This window comes from Ceratotherium simum, chromosome 24 (assembly GCF_057802395.1).
Source record: "Ceratotherium simum simum isolate JZ-2026a chromosome 24, ASM5780239v1, whole genome shotgun sequence".
In the NCBI taxonomy this organism is placed as follows: Eukaryota; Metazoa; Chordata; class Mammalia; order Perissodactyla; family Rhinocerotidae; genus Ceratotherium; species Ceratotherium simum.
This window is the reverse complement of record NC_141923.1, coordinates 41,321,747-41,337,747: the sequence shown is the minus strand read 5'-3', so window position 1 is coordinate 41,337,747 and position 16,001 is coordinate 41,321,747. Positions and strand designations below refer to the sequence as shown.

Sequence of the window (16,001 nt, the reverse complement as noted above, 5' to 3'; positions counted from 1 at the left end):
TGCTTGAAAACCTTAAAATGAGCGGTATAAATAGCTCACTGAGAAGACAAACACAAGAAGCCTTCAAAAAATATGCTTAACCTGAAGTCACCAGGAGGGCTGGCAGCCTAAGTTGAACATAATGCGACTAAGCATACAAAATATTTAACCATGTTTATCCTGGATGAGTAGAGTGGAATAGATCTAAGCTTTAGATTATAATAACAGTATGGAAATTTAAGTCTTTCTGGACATTTTTTATGTAAGTATATGAATAGTTCTTTTGAGATGATGTTCCTGGTAGAAACACCATCTCCATGTGCAAGTGTCTTGGAGGAGTTCAATGCGGGATCAGCAGCCCTTTCCACAGCATAGACGGAGGGAAGACTGCCCTTTGGTTTAAGAAGTGCCTGGGGGTGGAGTCTGCTGCTGTTTGCAGTTTTGTCTTTCCTTCATGGTTTGCATGAGGTCTTAACTCGAAAAAGAATGAACCCATCTGTGCTTTTCTTTTTTTTTTTAATTTCTTTTTTTTTGTGAGGAAGATCAGCCCTGAACTAACATCCGTGCTAATCCTCCTCTTTTTGCTGAGGAAGACCAGCTCTGAGCTAACATCTATTGCCAATCCTTCTCCTTTTTTTTCCCCAAAGCCCCAGTAGATAGTTGTATGTCATAGTTGCACATCCTTCTAGTTGCTGTATGTGGGACGCGGCCACAGCATGGCCGGAGAAGCGGTGCCTCCGTGTGCACCCGGGATCCGAACCCGGGCCGCCAGTAGCGGTGCGCCCGCGCTTAGCTGCTAAGCCACGGGGCTGGCCCAAAACTTTTTTTTTTTTTTTTTTGGTGAGGAGATCAGCCCTATGCTAACATCTGCCAATCCTCCTCTTTTTTTGCTGAGGAAGACTGGCCCTGGGCTAACATCCGTGCCCATCTTCTTCCACTTTATATGGGACACCACCACAGCATGGCTTAAACAAGCAGTGCCTCGGTGTGCGCCTGGGATCCGAACCAGCGAACCTGGGGCCGCCACAGCGGAGCACGCGATCTTAACCGCTTGTGCCACCGGGTCCGGGCCGGCACCCTGTGCTTTTCTGATTACTGTGGGTCATTTGGGTCCGCCTGCTGGTGCTCTTTCTCAAAATCCAGCATTTTAATGACATCATCCTAACCTTTACTTCAGGGTGGCCTTGTATTGTTTCTGCTCCCCAATTACCCGCAACTGCCTACTTCAGCATGTGATGAAGCAGCTGGTTAGGTCACCTGCCGTCATGATCAGCTTGGTGAGGTTTTCTTTTTTGTGGACAGGCTGCATTTATTGCTGGTCAACCAAGATGTTATTTGATTTTGGACTTAACTTGCTTGTGTACTACCCTGTTGAAGCCAGCACTGACATCTCTGGTAGATTTACAATTCATAATCTTAGAAAAGACCATGTGTTTCCACCTCATTGGAAATATCCAGTTAGGTATCAAGCTTCAGGACAATATGTGAGATTCATAACTTCCTTGAATTTTTAAAAACATACTTCTTATTTTAGAATAATGTTGACTTACAGGAAAGTCACAGAAAGAGTACAGAGAGTTCCCACCTACTCTTTACCTAGTTTCACCTAATGTTAACATCTTACATTATAATAATACATTTGACCAAACAAATTAACATTGGTGCAATATTATTAACTAAAGTCTAGACTTTATTTGGATTCACTAGTTTTTCCCCTAATGTCTATCTTTTCTTACATGATCCAGTCCAGGATACCACATTGCATTTAGTGCCTTGAATTTTTAAAGCTTTTTATCAGAGCAAAGTAGACAGGAAGTAGTGGGGTTTAGTAGAAAGGATGAGGATTTGTGGATCAGCTAGCTAGACACAAGTTTAATCCTAGCTCTGCCATGTATTATCTACTTGACTATAAAAAGTGGACAGGATTGTTGTGAGGACTGAATGAGCTAAGACGTGCCAAAAAGCACCTGGCACGTAATTAATCTTTGTAAATGTTTATTATCTTCCTCCTGGTAGTGCAAAGTAGGAAACTTTTCAGTCGTAGATACCTAATGAAAATTCGTTTGGCATATTATAGGGCTATCCAAGTTCAGGCCATAGGAGTCGTCTTCAGGCTATCAACCAGATTTAGTGCATTGACTTGGAAAACCATGTGTTGGGTTTCTGCATGTCTTCTGTATATTTGCCTGTAGAGCACCAAGTTCAACAGATTATGTAGAAGCAGCAGTGGCCTTTTACGATATCTGTAGCCTGGAGCTACATTGGTACTCTGTAGCTCCGGGAGATTCCCGTAGGACCAGAAGTGAAGTCTAACACCAGACTCCCGATTTCTGTAGCAGGCTGAACTTCGCTCATTCTGGCAGCAATTCAAAGTGGACTGGAAGTCCTACTCTCAAACATGGTCAGCTACACTGGAATGGAACACCAGACTTGAGGGTGTGTGGAGTTAATCTCAGAGCACTAGTTTTGCCAAATGATTTGTAAAATTGATGAATACTTGCTTCTACTTCCTATGTCTGGCACGCTGTGAACACTGAGTCTGCGGTGCTGACATGCAGTCTAAAGCTGTATTGTGATTTGGGAAAACAGAGTTGAGGCTGGGGCTGTGTGAGAGTGAAAACCAAGCGGCTTGTTTCTGTATCTTTTCCTTCCTACCTGAAGATAGTGATGGGAGTATATGGAAATCTTTTGCCATTTTAGTGTGTTGAAGAAAATCTGGATCAGCACAAAATGTTACACTTTGCTTGAATGTATTTAATGGTGTTGCCACCAAGAATGGAGATTTCCTTTTTCAAGGCTGACTTGGCTCTCTGGAAGATAGAGGGAAGGCCATATAACTGTATCTTGGTGAGTTCTTTCTATTTCAGAAAGCTTATGTACTGGTACTATTCAGGAAGTTGGGTTCTAAAGTAATCTCCCAGGTAGAGGAGGTGTTCCATTGTTATTTAGTGCCCAATGGTTGATGATATGTAGTCAACATTTCTGAAGGATCATTCATTTCCAAACATTTATTGAGTCCTGATTAAGTACAAGGTATTGCATTAGGTACGGAAGGGTAGCAAGATGAATATATTGTAGTCTCTGACCCTGAGGAGCTTAAAATCTGGTGGGGGAGATAAGACCTATTGGTAAGTAAATACAATACAGTGTATGGGAGTAGTGAGGATAAAGAGACTACTTTTGAGAGGAGGAAGGCAATGGAGAGTGGATTTTTAGCTGGGCCTTTAAGGACAAGAATTTTGAGAGGACAAGGATAGAGTTCACTAGAGGCAGAGGGAACAAAATGAGTGAAGCATGGAGTCATGAAGGTGTGTGGTATATTTCTGAATATATTGAGTAATTCAGTGTGTCTGGAGTGTGGGTTTTATGTAGGTATGTGGTGGGAGATTAACTTAAAAGTCATGTTGGGAACAAATTGTGAAGGGCTTTGAATGAAATGCTCAGTTTACTGTGGTGTGGTGGACACAGTGGTCCCTGTACAGTGGCTTTGTCTGTGTGTAATAATCATGGCCACAGTTAGTTGGTCCAGGAATGGGCACGTACCCCAAACCAAAACAATCAGAATTCTTTTCTAGGGTTTTTCAAACTTGCATGAAGAAAAGAGGTAAGACTGGTGGAAGAAACCTTAGATGTAATGCTTGGGAGTTCTCAGTGACCAAGCCATCTGCCTGTGGAGGACGCTGATGAGCAGTCGGTGAGAGGGAAGGTGACCTAGTGAGTGAGTCTCACGGGTGATAGTGGAGGCAAAAGATCCTGGCAGAGACTGAGTGCGTGCCAGGTTCTAGGCGTCTCCCAGCTGTAGCAGCATTCTCGCCTTTTTATAGTGATATGAATTTCCCCAGGAGGCAGAAACCCCCTGTGAGCTGGCCTACGCATAAAGATGAATTTATTGGATCATGACACCAAGCAACGTGAAGAGCAGGAATGCGGCTGGTTGGACTTGAAGACCTATTGTCCTGTTTCGCTTGCCTCTGCCTCTCTCATCCAGTTAGTCTTTCAAAGGGGCTTTCCCCAGGAGGTTGGAACCATAGCCCCCAGTAGTTCCCAGCTTACATTTTCTAGTTTCATTCAAGAGGCTCCGCTGCTTTTCCCTTACTGCCGATTTGAAAAATTCTAAGGAAGATCTCTGATTGGTCCGGTAAGGGTTGGATGTCAACCCCTAAGCCAGAGGGCCAGCATTGCAATTGGCAGGCCCATTAGAACCACAGAGGCCTGTGGGGGAGGAGCTGTTTTCCCTAAGAAGGGGGAGGGACGCTGTCCCTCCTCAGGGGACAGAACAATAAATCTCCCCTACAGATGTGGAGAGCCCAACCTGGGTCCATAGCGTTGGGGCTGGAAAGGAGGGTCTGCATTTGAGAAACACTGGCCTGGGGAGGTAGACTCTACTCTTAACTGAGATGGGAATGCTAGAGGATGAGCAGATTTGGGAAGAGAAATAATGGGCTCAATTGGTCCACTGTTGGGATGCAGCTGTCTTCAGAAATGTAGGAAACTTGATAGTCTGGTAGTTTTTACAAAGGCTGAGGTTCTGTTTGAATCGGAAGTCTGGTGCTGTCAGTGCTTTGCTCCTCAGAGCTCTCCGACCATTCTCTGTTAGTGAACCCCAGTAATAATGGTGTACCTTTCAGAGTTCCTATTATGTATGAGGCATTGTAGTAGGGCCTTTATTTCTGTACATGTTAGGTAATTTAATCATTACAACAACCCTGTGAAGTGTATGATATGGAGGAAGGAAACTGAGGTAAGGGAGGGTAAGACATTTGGCCCCAAAACAGGTCTGTCTGATTTAAAAGAAGGCCAGGTTCTTCCCATTACATCACACTGCCTCTTAGACACTACTACTGCTAATACTACTCATACTGCTATTAATAAAGGCTAAAAGTTGTTGGGCTTTTACTCTGTGCTGGGTACTGTGTTAAGCACTTTAAATGAAGTATCTCATTTAATCTTTACAAGTATTATCCTCAATGGGTAGTGGGGAAAACTGAGGCCGGAGGTCATGTAGCTAGTAAATGATGAAGCCAGCACTTGAAACCAGCTCTCTTGGTGCCAGGGGCCAAATGTATAAGCACTACTTTCTGCTGCCTCTAGCTCTATCAATGCTTATCTGATAGAGTTCCAAGTCAGCTGTTGCTATCATGCTTCTCTGAGAGTAGTTTCCAACCTGAGAAAAGGATAAAGCTGGTAGCAATGTTTCCTTCCACAATCTTCAGTGCTTTCTTTGCCTTGATCTCAAGGTTTGGGAAAAAGGAAAAGCAATTCACTTCACAAAGTGCTTGGGGTCTCCTGTTCAAAGACCTGATTAAAAGAGTCCTGGTGGTAATAAACAATAATGCCAATTTAATGGATGACTTCTAAATGTAGTATTGGCTAAAAATTTTATTTGCTCACTGACCATATTTACTCTTTCGCCAGAAGTTTCTTGTTCTGTTAAAATATAAAGATGCTAAAAGTTGCCTTTATTCTTAGCGAGCTTCCCTCTGAGTCATGTAACTGCTTTGGATGTGGTCTCTTTCAATAAGACAACAGCAGCATCGTAAGCCTCCAGGTCAGCACAGCATTTGGTGTTGCCTATTTTAGTAAATTTACATTTGGTTAGCTCCTCTAATGAACAATAATATGATCAAGCAGATGACATGAATTATTTATTAGGTGACTCCCAGATGTCTACATACTAATATAAGGTCCTGCACTGCTCTGGCCTGCTTTGGTCTGCTGGTTCCCAGATGTGGTATCCAGGTGTTTGTCAGGCTTCCCCTGTGAAACCCATGGAAATCCCAACTGTATTTCCATACTGTGGGTTAACTGCTGGGTTCACTGTTTAAGAAAGTCAGGAGCTGGAATGTTCTTTTCTATGTTTTTATTGAAAAGAACAAAAGTGCTACGAAAAGTTAAAATTACTATGAGTGTATATAGCTGGTATTCATTGGATGGGTTGATTAGAAAAACTTTGTCTGCATGCCCACTTCTCCTGATGGAGTTTAGGTTAGATTACAAGATAATACTTGCCATAAAAAATGTTCACGTTACACCACTATGGTCATTCATTCATTCTTCATTTACTTATTCAATAAGTATCAACAAATTCTGTTTATGGAGATGAATAAGACGTTTCCCTCACAGTGGGAGGGGTTTATTATCTAATACAGCTGTTTACAGACTTCACTTTGCAGCCTTGATAAATGCAGGGAACGTGGCTTACAACTTCCAAAGAGATTCAGGCTCTCAGATCTTAGAATTGCTGAAATAAAGTGTATATTCTTGTGTGATCTGCCGCCCCCCCCCCGCCCCCAGTATTTGGGGAAATAAATACTCCTTTGACGGGAGGTGGTAAGAGGTATTAGGGCCAGGTGACACTATGAAGCACGCTTGACAGTCTTGAAGAAAGCAGCTCTCTGCAGAGCAGATGCCAGATATTATTTATAGAAATATCCTGACATTTAGTGAGAATCTGTAATATTTAAGGTTGGTTGCAGAGACTCTCGTTCTAGATAACTATTCCAAACTTTATATCTGCGAATGCCTAGTATTTTCTGTGCTTGCATGACTGTGCAAGTATAAAGGAGAAGTATAAAGCACAGGCTATCAAATTGTTCAAAATAAAATACTAGTCTGAATTATCGAGTATGTACCCGGGGCATAAATCTTTGAAATCATGGGAATGTTTCCAGACAGAACAAGATGGAATCTACTGTGTTCCTAATTGTGACACAGTTCCTTGAAAAATACAGCTAGGAGCATAGAGTTGAGGCTTTGTGTACAGTTTGCCTTTTTAAAATCCCTCCGCCGAAATCCAAGTTATTGTGCTGGCATACAGAAGCTAAGACCGGCCGGACCGGAAAACTGGCTGCCGGAACGTTTGTGCTGCGGCGCCTCTCCCCCGGCCGGTGCTCATTTGCAAAGGGACCGTCCCAGCCGAAAGCCTGTTGGTAGGAACTTGCTTGGCGTCGGGTCTGAGGGGGTTTGGAGGAGGCTGCGGCTGCGGCTGCAGCAGGCGTCAGAGAGTCCCGAGGAGAAAAGGCGCCATGGACGACCAGGGCTGCCCCCGCTGTAAGACCACCAAGTACCGGAACCCCTCCTTGAAGCTGATGGTGAACGTGTGCGGACACACTCTGTGAGTCGGGGGACAGTGGGTTCCCTGGGGGAGACCCGCAGGGTGGGCGGAGAGAGCCGGCAGACGCTGGGCCTCGGCTCGGGGGAAAGGGCGTCGTTAGTCTCGACGCCGGGGAGAAAAAGGGGACAAGGCAACGCTGTTTCTGTGGACGCGCGGTGGCCCCTGGCCCTGAGCCGCTCCGGCCTGCTTGGGACTGCGGTCCCCAGCAGTTTGTCAGGCTCCCCCGCGTAGCCCGTGAAAACCTCGGCTGTGTTTCCATGCTGCCTGGTCAGCTGGGTCCAGACGTATCGCCGGTTAAAAGCGTGGGGCGTCGGAGTGTTTAATTTCACGCGAAATGTTTTTATTGAAAAGAATGAAAGTGCTCTGAAAACAAATTACTGTTGAGTATATACTGCTGCTGTTTATTGGATGAGTTAATTTGAAAACCCCATCCATTTGCCAGTTTGTCCTGATGGAGTTTGGTTAGATTCTCATCCCTAAAAGGGAGAAAATCCAGACTCGAGGCAGTTAATTTTGGAGATGTAATAACGACTGGCATTTATTGAGTGCACATTATGTGCCAGGCACTGTTCTAAGCGCTTTATCGTGAATTATGTCACTTCATTCCCACAACAGGGCCAGGAAGTAGGTCCTAGTATCATTCCTATTTCACGGGGAAGGAAACCGAGACTGCTCAAGGTCCCTTATCAAGTGGGCCTTGCTAGAATTGGAACACAGGATTTCTGACTGTAGAACGCCCATTTTTTGGGGGGCGGGGGGAGAGGGGGAAGGAGGGCGGTTGAGTTTGTGTATTTTTAAGAATAAGTGCAGGAATTGGTCAGTTTTCCTTACCACATTTTTATGGTCAGATGTGGTTCAGTGAGGGTGGTTGTATAAAGCACTTTGGGATGTAAGGTGCTATATTATGGTGAGCATATATTATATTCCTGTAGTTTCTCTGGGATTTCTGATAGATAAAAAATGTTTGATGGTCTACAGTGTGGTAGACAAGGTCTTTGGGTAAGCATAAATCGTATTAGTTGTAGTTACAATGATTGTAATGGGATTTATTAACTTAATTGGTCCCTTTTTCATATTAGTCTTTATTTTTCTTTGCTTTACCCAGTAAAGGACATACAGTAGAGCTGTGATTGAATGGTTTAAGATTAGAAATAAGGTAAAAGTAATCAAGGAGAATGCATGGAAAAGGGAAGTGAGGCAAACATTGTATGTAGACTGTTAGGTTTTTACAGATATTTTGTACAGTTTCTTTTCAGTTTCCTGTATCAGGTTTGTTACAGTTGGTGCTCAAGGAAAGGAAATTTGCTTTTTTGGAAGAATACTAAATGTAATTTACTGGAAGAAATTCCTGCCTAGTAGAAATTAGCCAGTAAGGGAAGATTATGTGATTTCAGTGGAATAAATGACATTTTTATTAGACAATTATAAAATATTTATTTTTAAATAGAAATTGCCGAGGCCGGCCCGGTGGCTTAGCGGTTAAGTGCTCGCGCTCCGCTACTGGCGGCCCGGGTTCTGGCGGCCCGGGTTCGGAACCCCGGGCGTCCACAGACGCACCACTTGTCGGCCATGCTGAGGCCAGGTCCCACATACAGCAACTAGAAGGATGTGCAACTATGACATACAGCTATCTACTGGGGCTTTGGAGAGAAAAAGGGGAAAAAGAAAAAAGGAGGAGCATTGGCAATAGATGTTAGCTCAGGGCAGGTCTTCCTCAGCAAAAAGAGGAGGATTAGCACGGATGTTAGGTCAAGGCTGATCTTCCTCACCAAAAAAAAAGAAAGAAAGAAAGAAATTGCTTTTGTTGTGTCCTCAGTCCTTTTTGTTTTCTCATAAGAGTTAAGAATTGTTTAAATCATTCTGGTGTTGCATTTATTTTGGTTTATTTGCCCACCTGTCAGATATAGATGTTTTATAGTCCCTTTTTGGCTTGAAATATGAAGAAAATGGATAAAGGACTATAGGGTATTGGCTGAGAGAACAAATTTCTGATTTTGAATTCTTTACACTTTTAGGCTCTGTGGTTTTGGGCAAATTACTAACTCCTTGTGCCTCGTTTTTCTTATCTGTACAATAGAGATACTAGTGCTACGTATATTACAGTGTTTGAGGATTAAATAATTGTAAAATATTTGGAGCTGTTTAGTAGAGTTTCTGTCACATAGTATTTGTTCAAGGTATATTGGCTATCATATTATTATTTGTGGACGGTATGGGTGCTAAGCAAAAGTGAAATTAAGACAGGATTTATTTGGCCTACTATGACAGACTTGCACAATAATGGTTGTCTTTAAGTGAATTCAGGAGACTATAAAATGTGAAAATATAGCTTTAATTATAATGACCGTATGGTAATTTTCTTGATATGAACTTGTTATCATGTTCTGTCATGGAAATGGGATTATATATATATATATCCTTCTTTCATTATGTGTATCTTGGATATCTTTTCTAAATCACTGTGTATATGTCTTTCTCTTTTGTGTGTGTGTGTGTGTGTGTGTGTGTGTGTGTGTGTGTGTGTGAGGAAGATCAGCCATGAGCTAACATCCATGCCAGTCCTCCTCTTTTTGCTGAGGAAGACTGGCCCTGAGCTAACATCCGTGCTGATCTTCATCCACTTTATGTGGGACTTCGCCACAGCATGGCCTGAGAAGTGGTGCATCAGTGCGTGCCCAGGATCTGAACCCCGGGCCGCCAGCAGTGGAGTGCGTGCGCTTAATTGCTCCGCCACGGGGCTGGCCCCTATGTCTTCCTCTTTATTTTTATTTATTTATTTTTTTGTGAAGACGATTAGCCCCGAGCTAACATCTGTTGCCCCCCATCCTCCTCTTTTTGCTGAGGAAGATCAGCCCTAGGCTAACATCTGTACCCATCCCCCTCCTCTCTACATGTGGGACGCCTGTCACAGCATGGCTTGATAAGTGGTGGATAGGTCCGAGCCCGGGATCTGAACCCGTGAACCCATGGGCACCGAAGTGGAATGTGCGAACTTAACCGCTATGCCACCAGGCCAGCCCCTCTTCCTCTTTATTTTTAACAGTTGGAGGGTAATCCACTATTCAATTATACTATAATTGGTTTAACCAAAATTTTTTTGATGAATATTTAGACTTCCAGTTTTTCACTAAACATCTGTCTACCTGTCTCTCTCCCTACCTCTCTCCCTTTCTCTCTCTCTCGCTCGCTCTCTCAGCACTTATGCAGGTATATCATAAGATATAACAGGCAAACCACAGGGTAAATGCCTAGGAGTGGAATTGTATGTGACTTTTAAATTTTGATAGATATTGCCCAATTGTTCTCAATAAAGATTATATTGATTATGCCTCCAACAATTATGTATGGGAATTCTTATTGCCACACATCTTTGCTGATATTGGACATTATTACTTTTTTAATATTGCTATCTAATAGGTAATAAAATATGGATTTTGGTATGAAATACTTCTGATTTGATAGTGTGTTGAGTTTGTACAGCATGCATTTCATGGGATTGAACTTGGGCATTTTTATAATATACTTGTTAGTCTAAGAGGAGCAGATATTATTTAGCATTACTGTTTGTACTAGTTATCTGTTGCTGTGTAATGAATTATCGCAAAACTTCACAGCTTAAAACAGCAAACATCTTACACAGTTTCTGAGGGACAGGAATCTGAGAGTGGCTTAGCTGAGTGATTCTGGCTCAGGGTCTCTCAGGAGGTTTGCTGGAGCCATTGTCTGGAATTGGAATATCTGTTTCCAAGGTCATTTGTGTGGCTCTTGGCAAGAGGCATCAGTTCCTCCCAGTGGATCCTCCATAGGACTACTGATGACATGACTTTTCCCAGAGTTAGTGATGAGAGAGAGAACAGAAGCCAAAGAGCCTTTAATAATAATGTGACCATGAAAGTGACATTACTGTCACTTCTGCTATATTTTATTTGTTAACCTTGAACAACTCTGTTACACCCTGGGAGGGTATTTACACACACGAGTGTGACTACCATGAGGCAGAGGTCACTGGGCCATCTTGATGCTGGCTACCCACAATTTTACTTACTTTATTTTTTGCTGATGTCCTCAAGTAGCAAAAGCAAGAAATGCCTTTTTTGCCTAGAGTGAGTAGGAGTAGTGCTTCACAAAAGATAGGAAGTATAGGATTAGGGAAAAATTAATTAGAAGTACTGTTTATGGGAGAAAATACAGGAGCAGAAAGGAGAAAAGAGGTGAAACATTATGAAAGTACTTTTTTCTCTTAACTGCTGGAATTTGAAGAAGCATATTCCCTTATGTATCAGTTCAGTTCAGCAGACACCTAAATGAATTCATTGCATACACATCAAAGAAGATTGGATTCCATTTTTTTTCAATTCAGATATGAACTTTGTCTTCATTACAGAAAAGGATAATTTTTTTCTGTGTTTATCAAGGCCACCTATTTTAAGAAATGTGCCTTTCATAGAATTCTGAAGGCATATTGAATTAGATAGCGTCAGTTATATCTAGTTCTTTTTTGTGTGTGTGAGGAAGATCAGCCCTGAGCTAACATCCCATGCCAATCCTCCTCTTTTTGCTGAGGAAGACTGGCCCTGGGCTAACATCCGTGCCCATCTTCCTCTACTTTATATGGGATGCCGCCACAGCATGGCTTGACAAGCACTGTGTTGGTGCACACCCAGGATCCGAACCTGAGAACCCCAGGCCGCAGAAGTGGAGCGCTCGCACTTAACTGCTGCGCCACCAGGCTGGCCCCTATCTAATTATCATTTTACTACAATCTTTAATAATTTACTTTCTGTCCCATCCATTCTTGGCGAAACTTGTCTCTGGAAACTTTATGTGTATTTGATTTTACTAAATCTACTTTTTTCATTGTAAACATACATAAGACACAAAGTAGTAGAATAAGCAAAAACATGTCCTGATATATAAAAGTCAATATTTTGCCATATTTACTTAAGATTTTTCTCTCTCTAACTCTTTTTTCCTTTTTTCTCTATCCCTCATTCTCTGTCTCTCTTATTTACTGATATTACTGGGTAGTTTATCCTGAAGAGTTACCAGTCTGAATTTTGCTGATTGTATCTCTGTGGTATTGTTAAAAATGTTCTTCTGTTTTCTCTCTAAATTATTAGTTATATGTAGAAGCTTTATCAGATTAAGGTTCAGTTTATTGTTGGAAAGAATAATTCATAAGTGGTATTAATAATGTTTTAACTAATATGCTGGGCTTGTACAGTACTTTTGTGCAAATTAGGAAACAACACTTCCTCTGGGCAGAAAAATTAGGAAAAGGCACTCTTTTTGGGTAGAAGAATTAGAAAAAAGGAACTTTCTAGATATACTGGTTTTTTTTTTTTTTAAGATTTTATTTATTTATTTTTTTCCCCCCAAAGCCCCAGTAGATAGTTGTATGTCATAGCTGCACATCCTTCTAGTTGCTGTGTGTGGGACGTGGCCTCAGCATGGCCGGAGAAGCGGTGCGTCAGTGTGCGCCCGGGATCCGAACTCGGCCTGCCAGTAGCGGAGCACACGAGCTTAACCGCTAAGCCACGGGGCCGGCCCCTAGATATACTGTTAATTTCTAATTTTATTGTCTATGGCAAGAGAACATATTCTGTTAAATTTCAATCTTGAAATTTTCTGAAAACTTATTTATGGTCCAGCATATGGTGTATCTTGGTGAGCAATCAGTGTACCTTTGAAAAGACTGTGTAGGGCCGGCCCGTGGCTTAGTGGTTAAGTGCGCGCGCTTTGCTGCTTGCGGCCCGGGTTCGGATCCCGGGCGCGCACTGACGCACCGCAGCGAGGCCGCGTCCCACATACAGCAACTAGAAGGATGTGCACCTATGACATACAACTATCTACTGTGCAAAAGATAGTTGGGGGAAAAAATAAATAAATAAAGTTAAAAAAAAAAGAATGTTATTCTGTGGCTTTTGGGTGTAGTGTACTACAAATGACAAGTAGTCAACTTGATTGACAGTGTTACTCAGATCTATATCCTTACTGATTTATCAGTTGCTCCAACTAGATTGTGGATTTGTCAGTTTCTCCTTTTGGTTCTGTCATGCTTCATGTATTTTGAAGCTCTCTTATTAGGTACATAGATATTTGGAATTGCTCTGCCTTCCTGATGAATTTCTTCTTTCGCCATTATGAAATGTTCCTTTTTGTCTCTTGTAATACTTTTTGTCCTGAAGTTTTTGTCTGACATTAATATAGTTATGTCAGCTTTCTTATGCTTGCTGTTTGATGGTATATCTTTTTCCATCCTTTTGCTTGCAGCTGGTGTGTGTCTTATAGCTTGCAGACGGTAAATAGTTGGGTCTTGCTTTTTTTTCTGGTCCAACAATCTGTTTTTTAATTGGTGTGTTAGTCCCTTTGTATTTTATTTTATTTTATTTTTTGTGAGGAAGATCAGCCCTGAGCTAACATCCGTGCTAATCTTCCTCTTTTTGCTGAGGAAGACCGGCTCTGAGCTGACATCTATTGCCAATCCTCCTCCTTTTTTTTTTGCCCCAAAGCCCCAGTGGATAGCTGTATGTCATAGCTGCACATCCTTCCAGTTGCTGTATGTGGGCCCTGGCCTCAGCATGGCCGGAGAAGCGGTGCGTTGGTGCGCACCCGTGATCCGAACTTGGGCCGCCAGTAGTGGGAGTGCTTGCACTTAACTGCTAAGCCATGGGGCCGGCCCCCTTTGTATTTTAAATGTAGTTATTAATATCATTGTGCTTAAGTCTCTTTGTTTTCCATTTGTCCCTTTTGTTATTTGTTCTTCCTTTCCTGCCTTATTTTGGACTAATTGGATATTTTAAAGTATTGGCTTGTTAGCATCAGCTCTTTATTGTTATTATATTATTTTTTTAGTGGTTTCTCTAGGTATAACAAGGTGCATCTTTATCAAAGTCTATTTAGAGTCAACATTATCACACTCTCCATTTTTCGCTTCCCATTTCAATACCTCACAAATGTAAACAATATAATTCCATTTACTCACTCCTCTCATCCTTTATGCTAATGATGTCTTTTATTTCTATATATGATTCAATATTTTTATTTTTGCCTTAAACAGTCAGTTGTCTTTAAGGAAATGTAGAAAATAGTCTTTTTTGAAAATACCTTTATTGAGATATAATTCACGTACCATAAAATTCACTCATTTAAAGTGTAGAGGGCCGGCCCTGTGGCTTAGCGGTTAAGTGCGCGCGCTCCGCTGCTGGCGGCCCGGGTTTGGATCCTGGGCGCGCACCGACGCACCGCTTCTCCAGCCGTGCTGAGGCCGAGTCCCACATACAGCAACTAGAAGGATGTGCAGCTATGACATACAACTACCTACTGGGGCTTTGGGGGGAAAAATAAATAAAGTTTAAAGTGTAGAGTTTAGTGGCTTTCAGTATATTCTCAGAAATATGCGTCCATCACCACAATCAATTTTAGAACATTTTTGTTACTCCACAAAGAAACCGCTCACCACTTAGCCATCACCCTCCCCCCTACCCCTCATTGCCTTAGGCAACCAGTAATCTACTTTCTGTCTCTCTAGATTGCCTATTCTGGACATTTCATATAAATGGAATCATATAATATATGATCCTCTGTGATTGCCTTTTACTTAGCATAATGTTTTCAAGTATTATCCATGTTGTAGCATGTATCAGGACTTCATTTCTTTTTCTTACTGAATATTATTCCGTTGTATGGATATACCACATTTTATTTATCCATTCATTACTTGATGGACATTTAGGTGGTTTCCACTTTTTGGCTATTATGAATAATGCTGCTATGAACATTCATGTACAAGTTTTTGTATGGACAAATGATTTTTTTTTTTTTTTAGTGAGGAAGATCAGCCCTGAGCTAACGTTAATCCATGCCAATCCTCCTCTTTTTGCTGGGGAAGACCAGCCCTAAGCTAACATCTATTGCCACTCCTCCTCCTTTTTTTTTTCCCCTTTTTCTCCCCAAGGCCCCAGTAGATAGTTGTATGTCATAGTTGCACATCCTTCTAGTTGCTGCTGTATGTGGGACGCCACCTCAGCATTGCTGGACAATTGGTGTGTCGGTGCATGCCCGGGATCCAAACCCCAGGCCGCCAGTAGTGGAGCTCTCACACTTAACTGCCAAGCTGTGGGGCCAGCCCCCTGGACAAATAATTTTGTTTCTTTTGGATATGTGCTTGGGAGTATAATTGTTGGATCATATGATAACTCTATGTTTAACCGTTTGGGGAACCATTTGAGGAACCGTAAGACTGTTTTCCAAAGTGGCTGCACCATTTTACATTCCCATCAGCAATGCATGAAGGTTCCAGTTTCTCGATATCTTTTGCTAACACTTGTTATTATCTGTCTTTTTGATTATAGGCATCCTATTGGGTGTAAAGTGGTGAAATGCAGTCTTTTCTATTCACTTACTTATTTACCATCTTTGGTGTCCTTCTTCCTTCCTTTCTATCTGATTTTACAATTGTGTTGATTTTCTTCTGCCTGAAGAACACTCTTTAGCATTTCTTGTAGTGCATGTCTGCTGGTGAAGAATTCTCCCGGATTTTGTTTATGTGAAAGTGTTTTTATTTCACCTCACTGTTTGAAGGATATTTTTGCTGAATATGAAATTATGGGTTGGCGTTTCACCACTTGAAAGATATCATTTCATTGTTTTCTGATCTCCATTGTTTTTGGTGAGAAGTTAATTGTTACTTATATCTTTGGTCCCCTTTATATAAAAATCTTTTGGGGCTGCTTTCAAGATTTTCTCTTCGTCTTTGGTTTAACAGTTTGAGTATGATACATCCAGGTCTGGTTTTCTTTGTATATTCATCCTAGTTGAGGTTTGCTGAGCTTGGATCTGTAATGAGCTTGGATCAATGTTTTTCACCATATTTGGAAAGTTTCAGTGATTCTTTCTGCACTAGTTT

The 16,001-nt window shown here is 41.8% G+C and overlaps 1 protein-coding gene across 2 annotated transcripts in view; it reads left to right on the top strand.

Annotated features, from left to right (window-relative positions):
• The first annotated feature begins 6,920 nt into the window (after positions 1-6,920).
• The window catches only part of MNAT1 (MNAT1 component of CDK activating kinase), a 179,457-nt gene continuing 170,376 nt past the window's right edge, over positions 6,921-16,001 (top strand). Inside the window, exon 1 of one of the 2 annotated variants that reach the window (XM_087448411.1) lies at positions 6,921-7,093. In XM_087448411.1, the coding sequence (XP_087304537.1) occupies positions 7,005-7,093 (89 nt within the window). In that variant the 5' untranslated portion in view covers positions 6,921-7,004. The remainder of the gene's footprint in view (positions 7,094-16,001) is intronic. The other variant, XM_004426216.2, reaches the window with a different exon arrangement.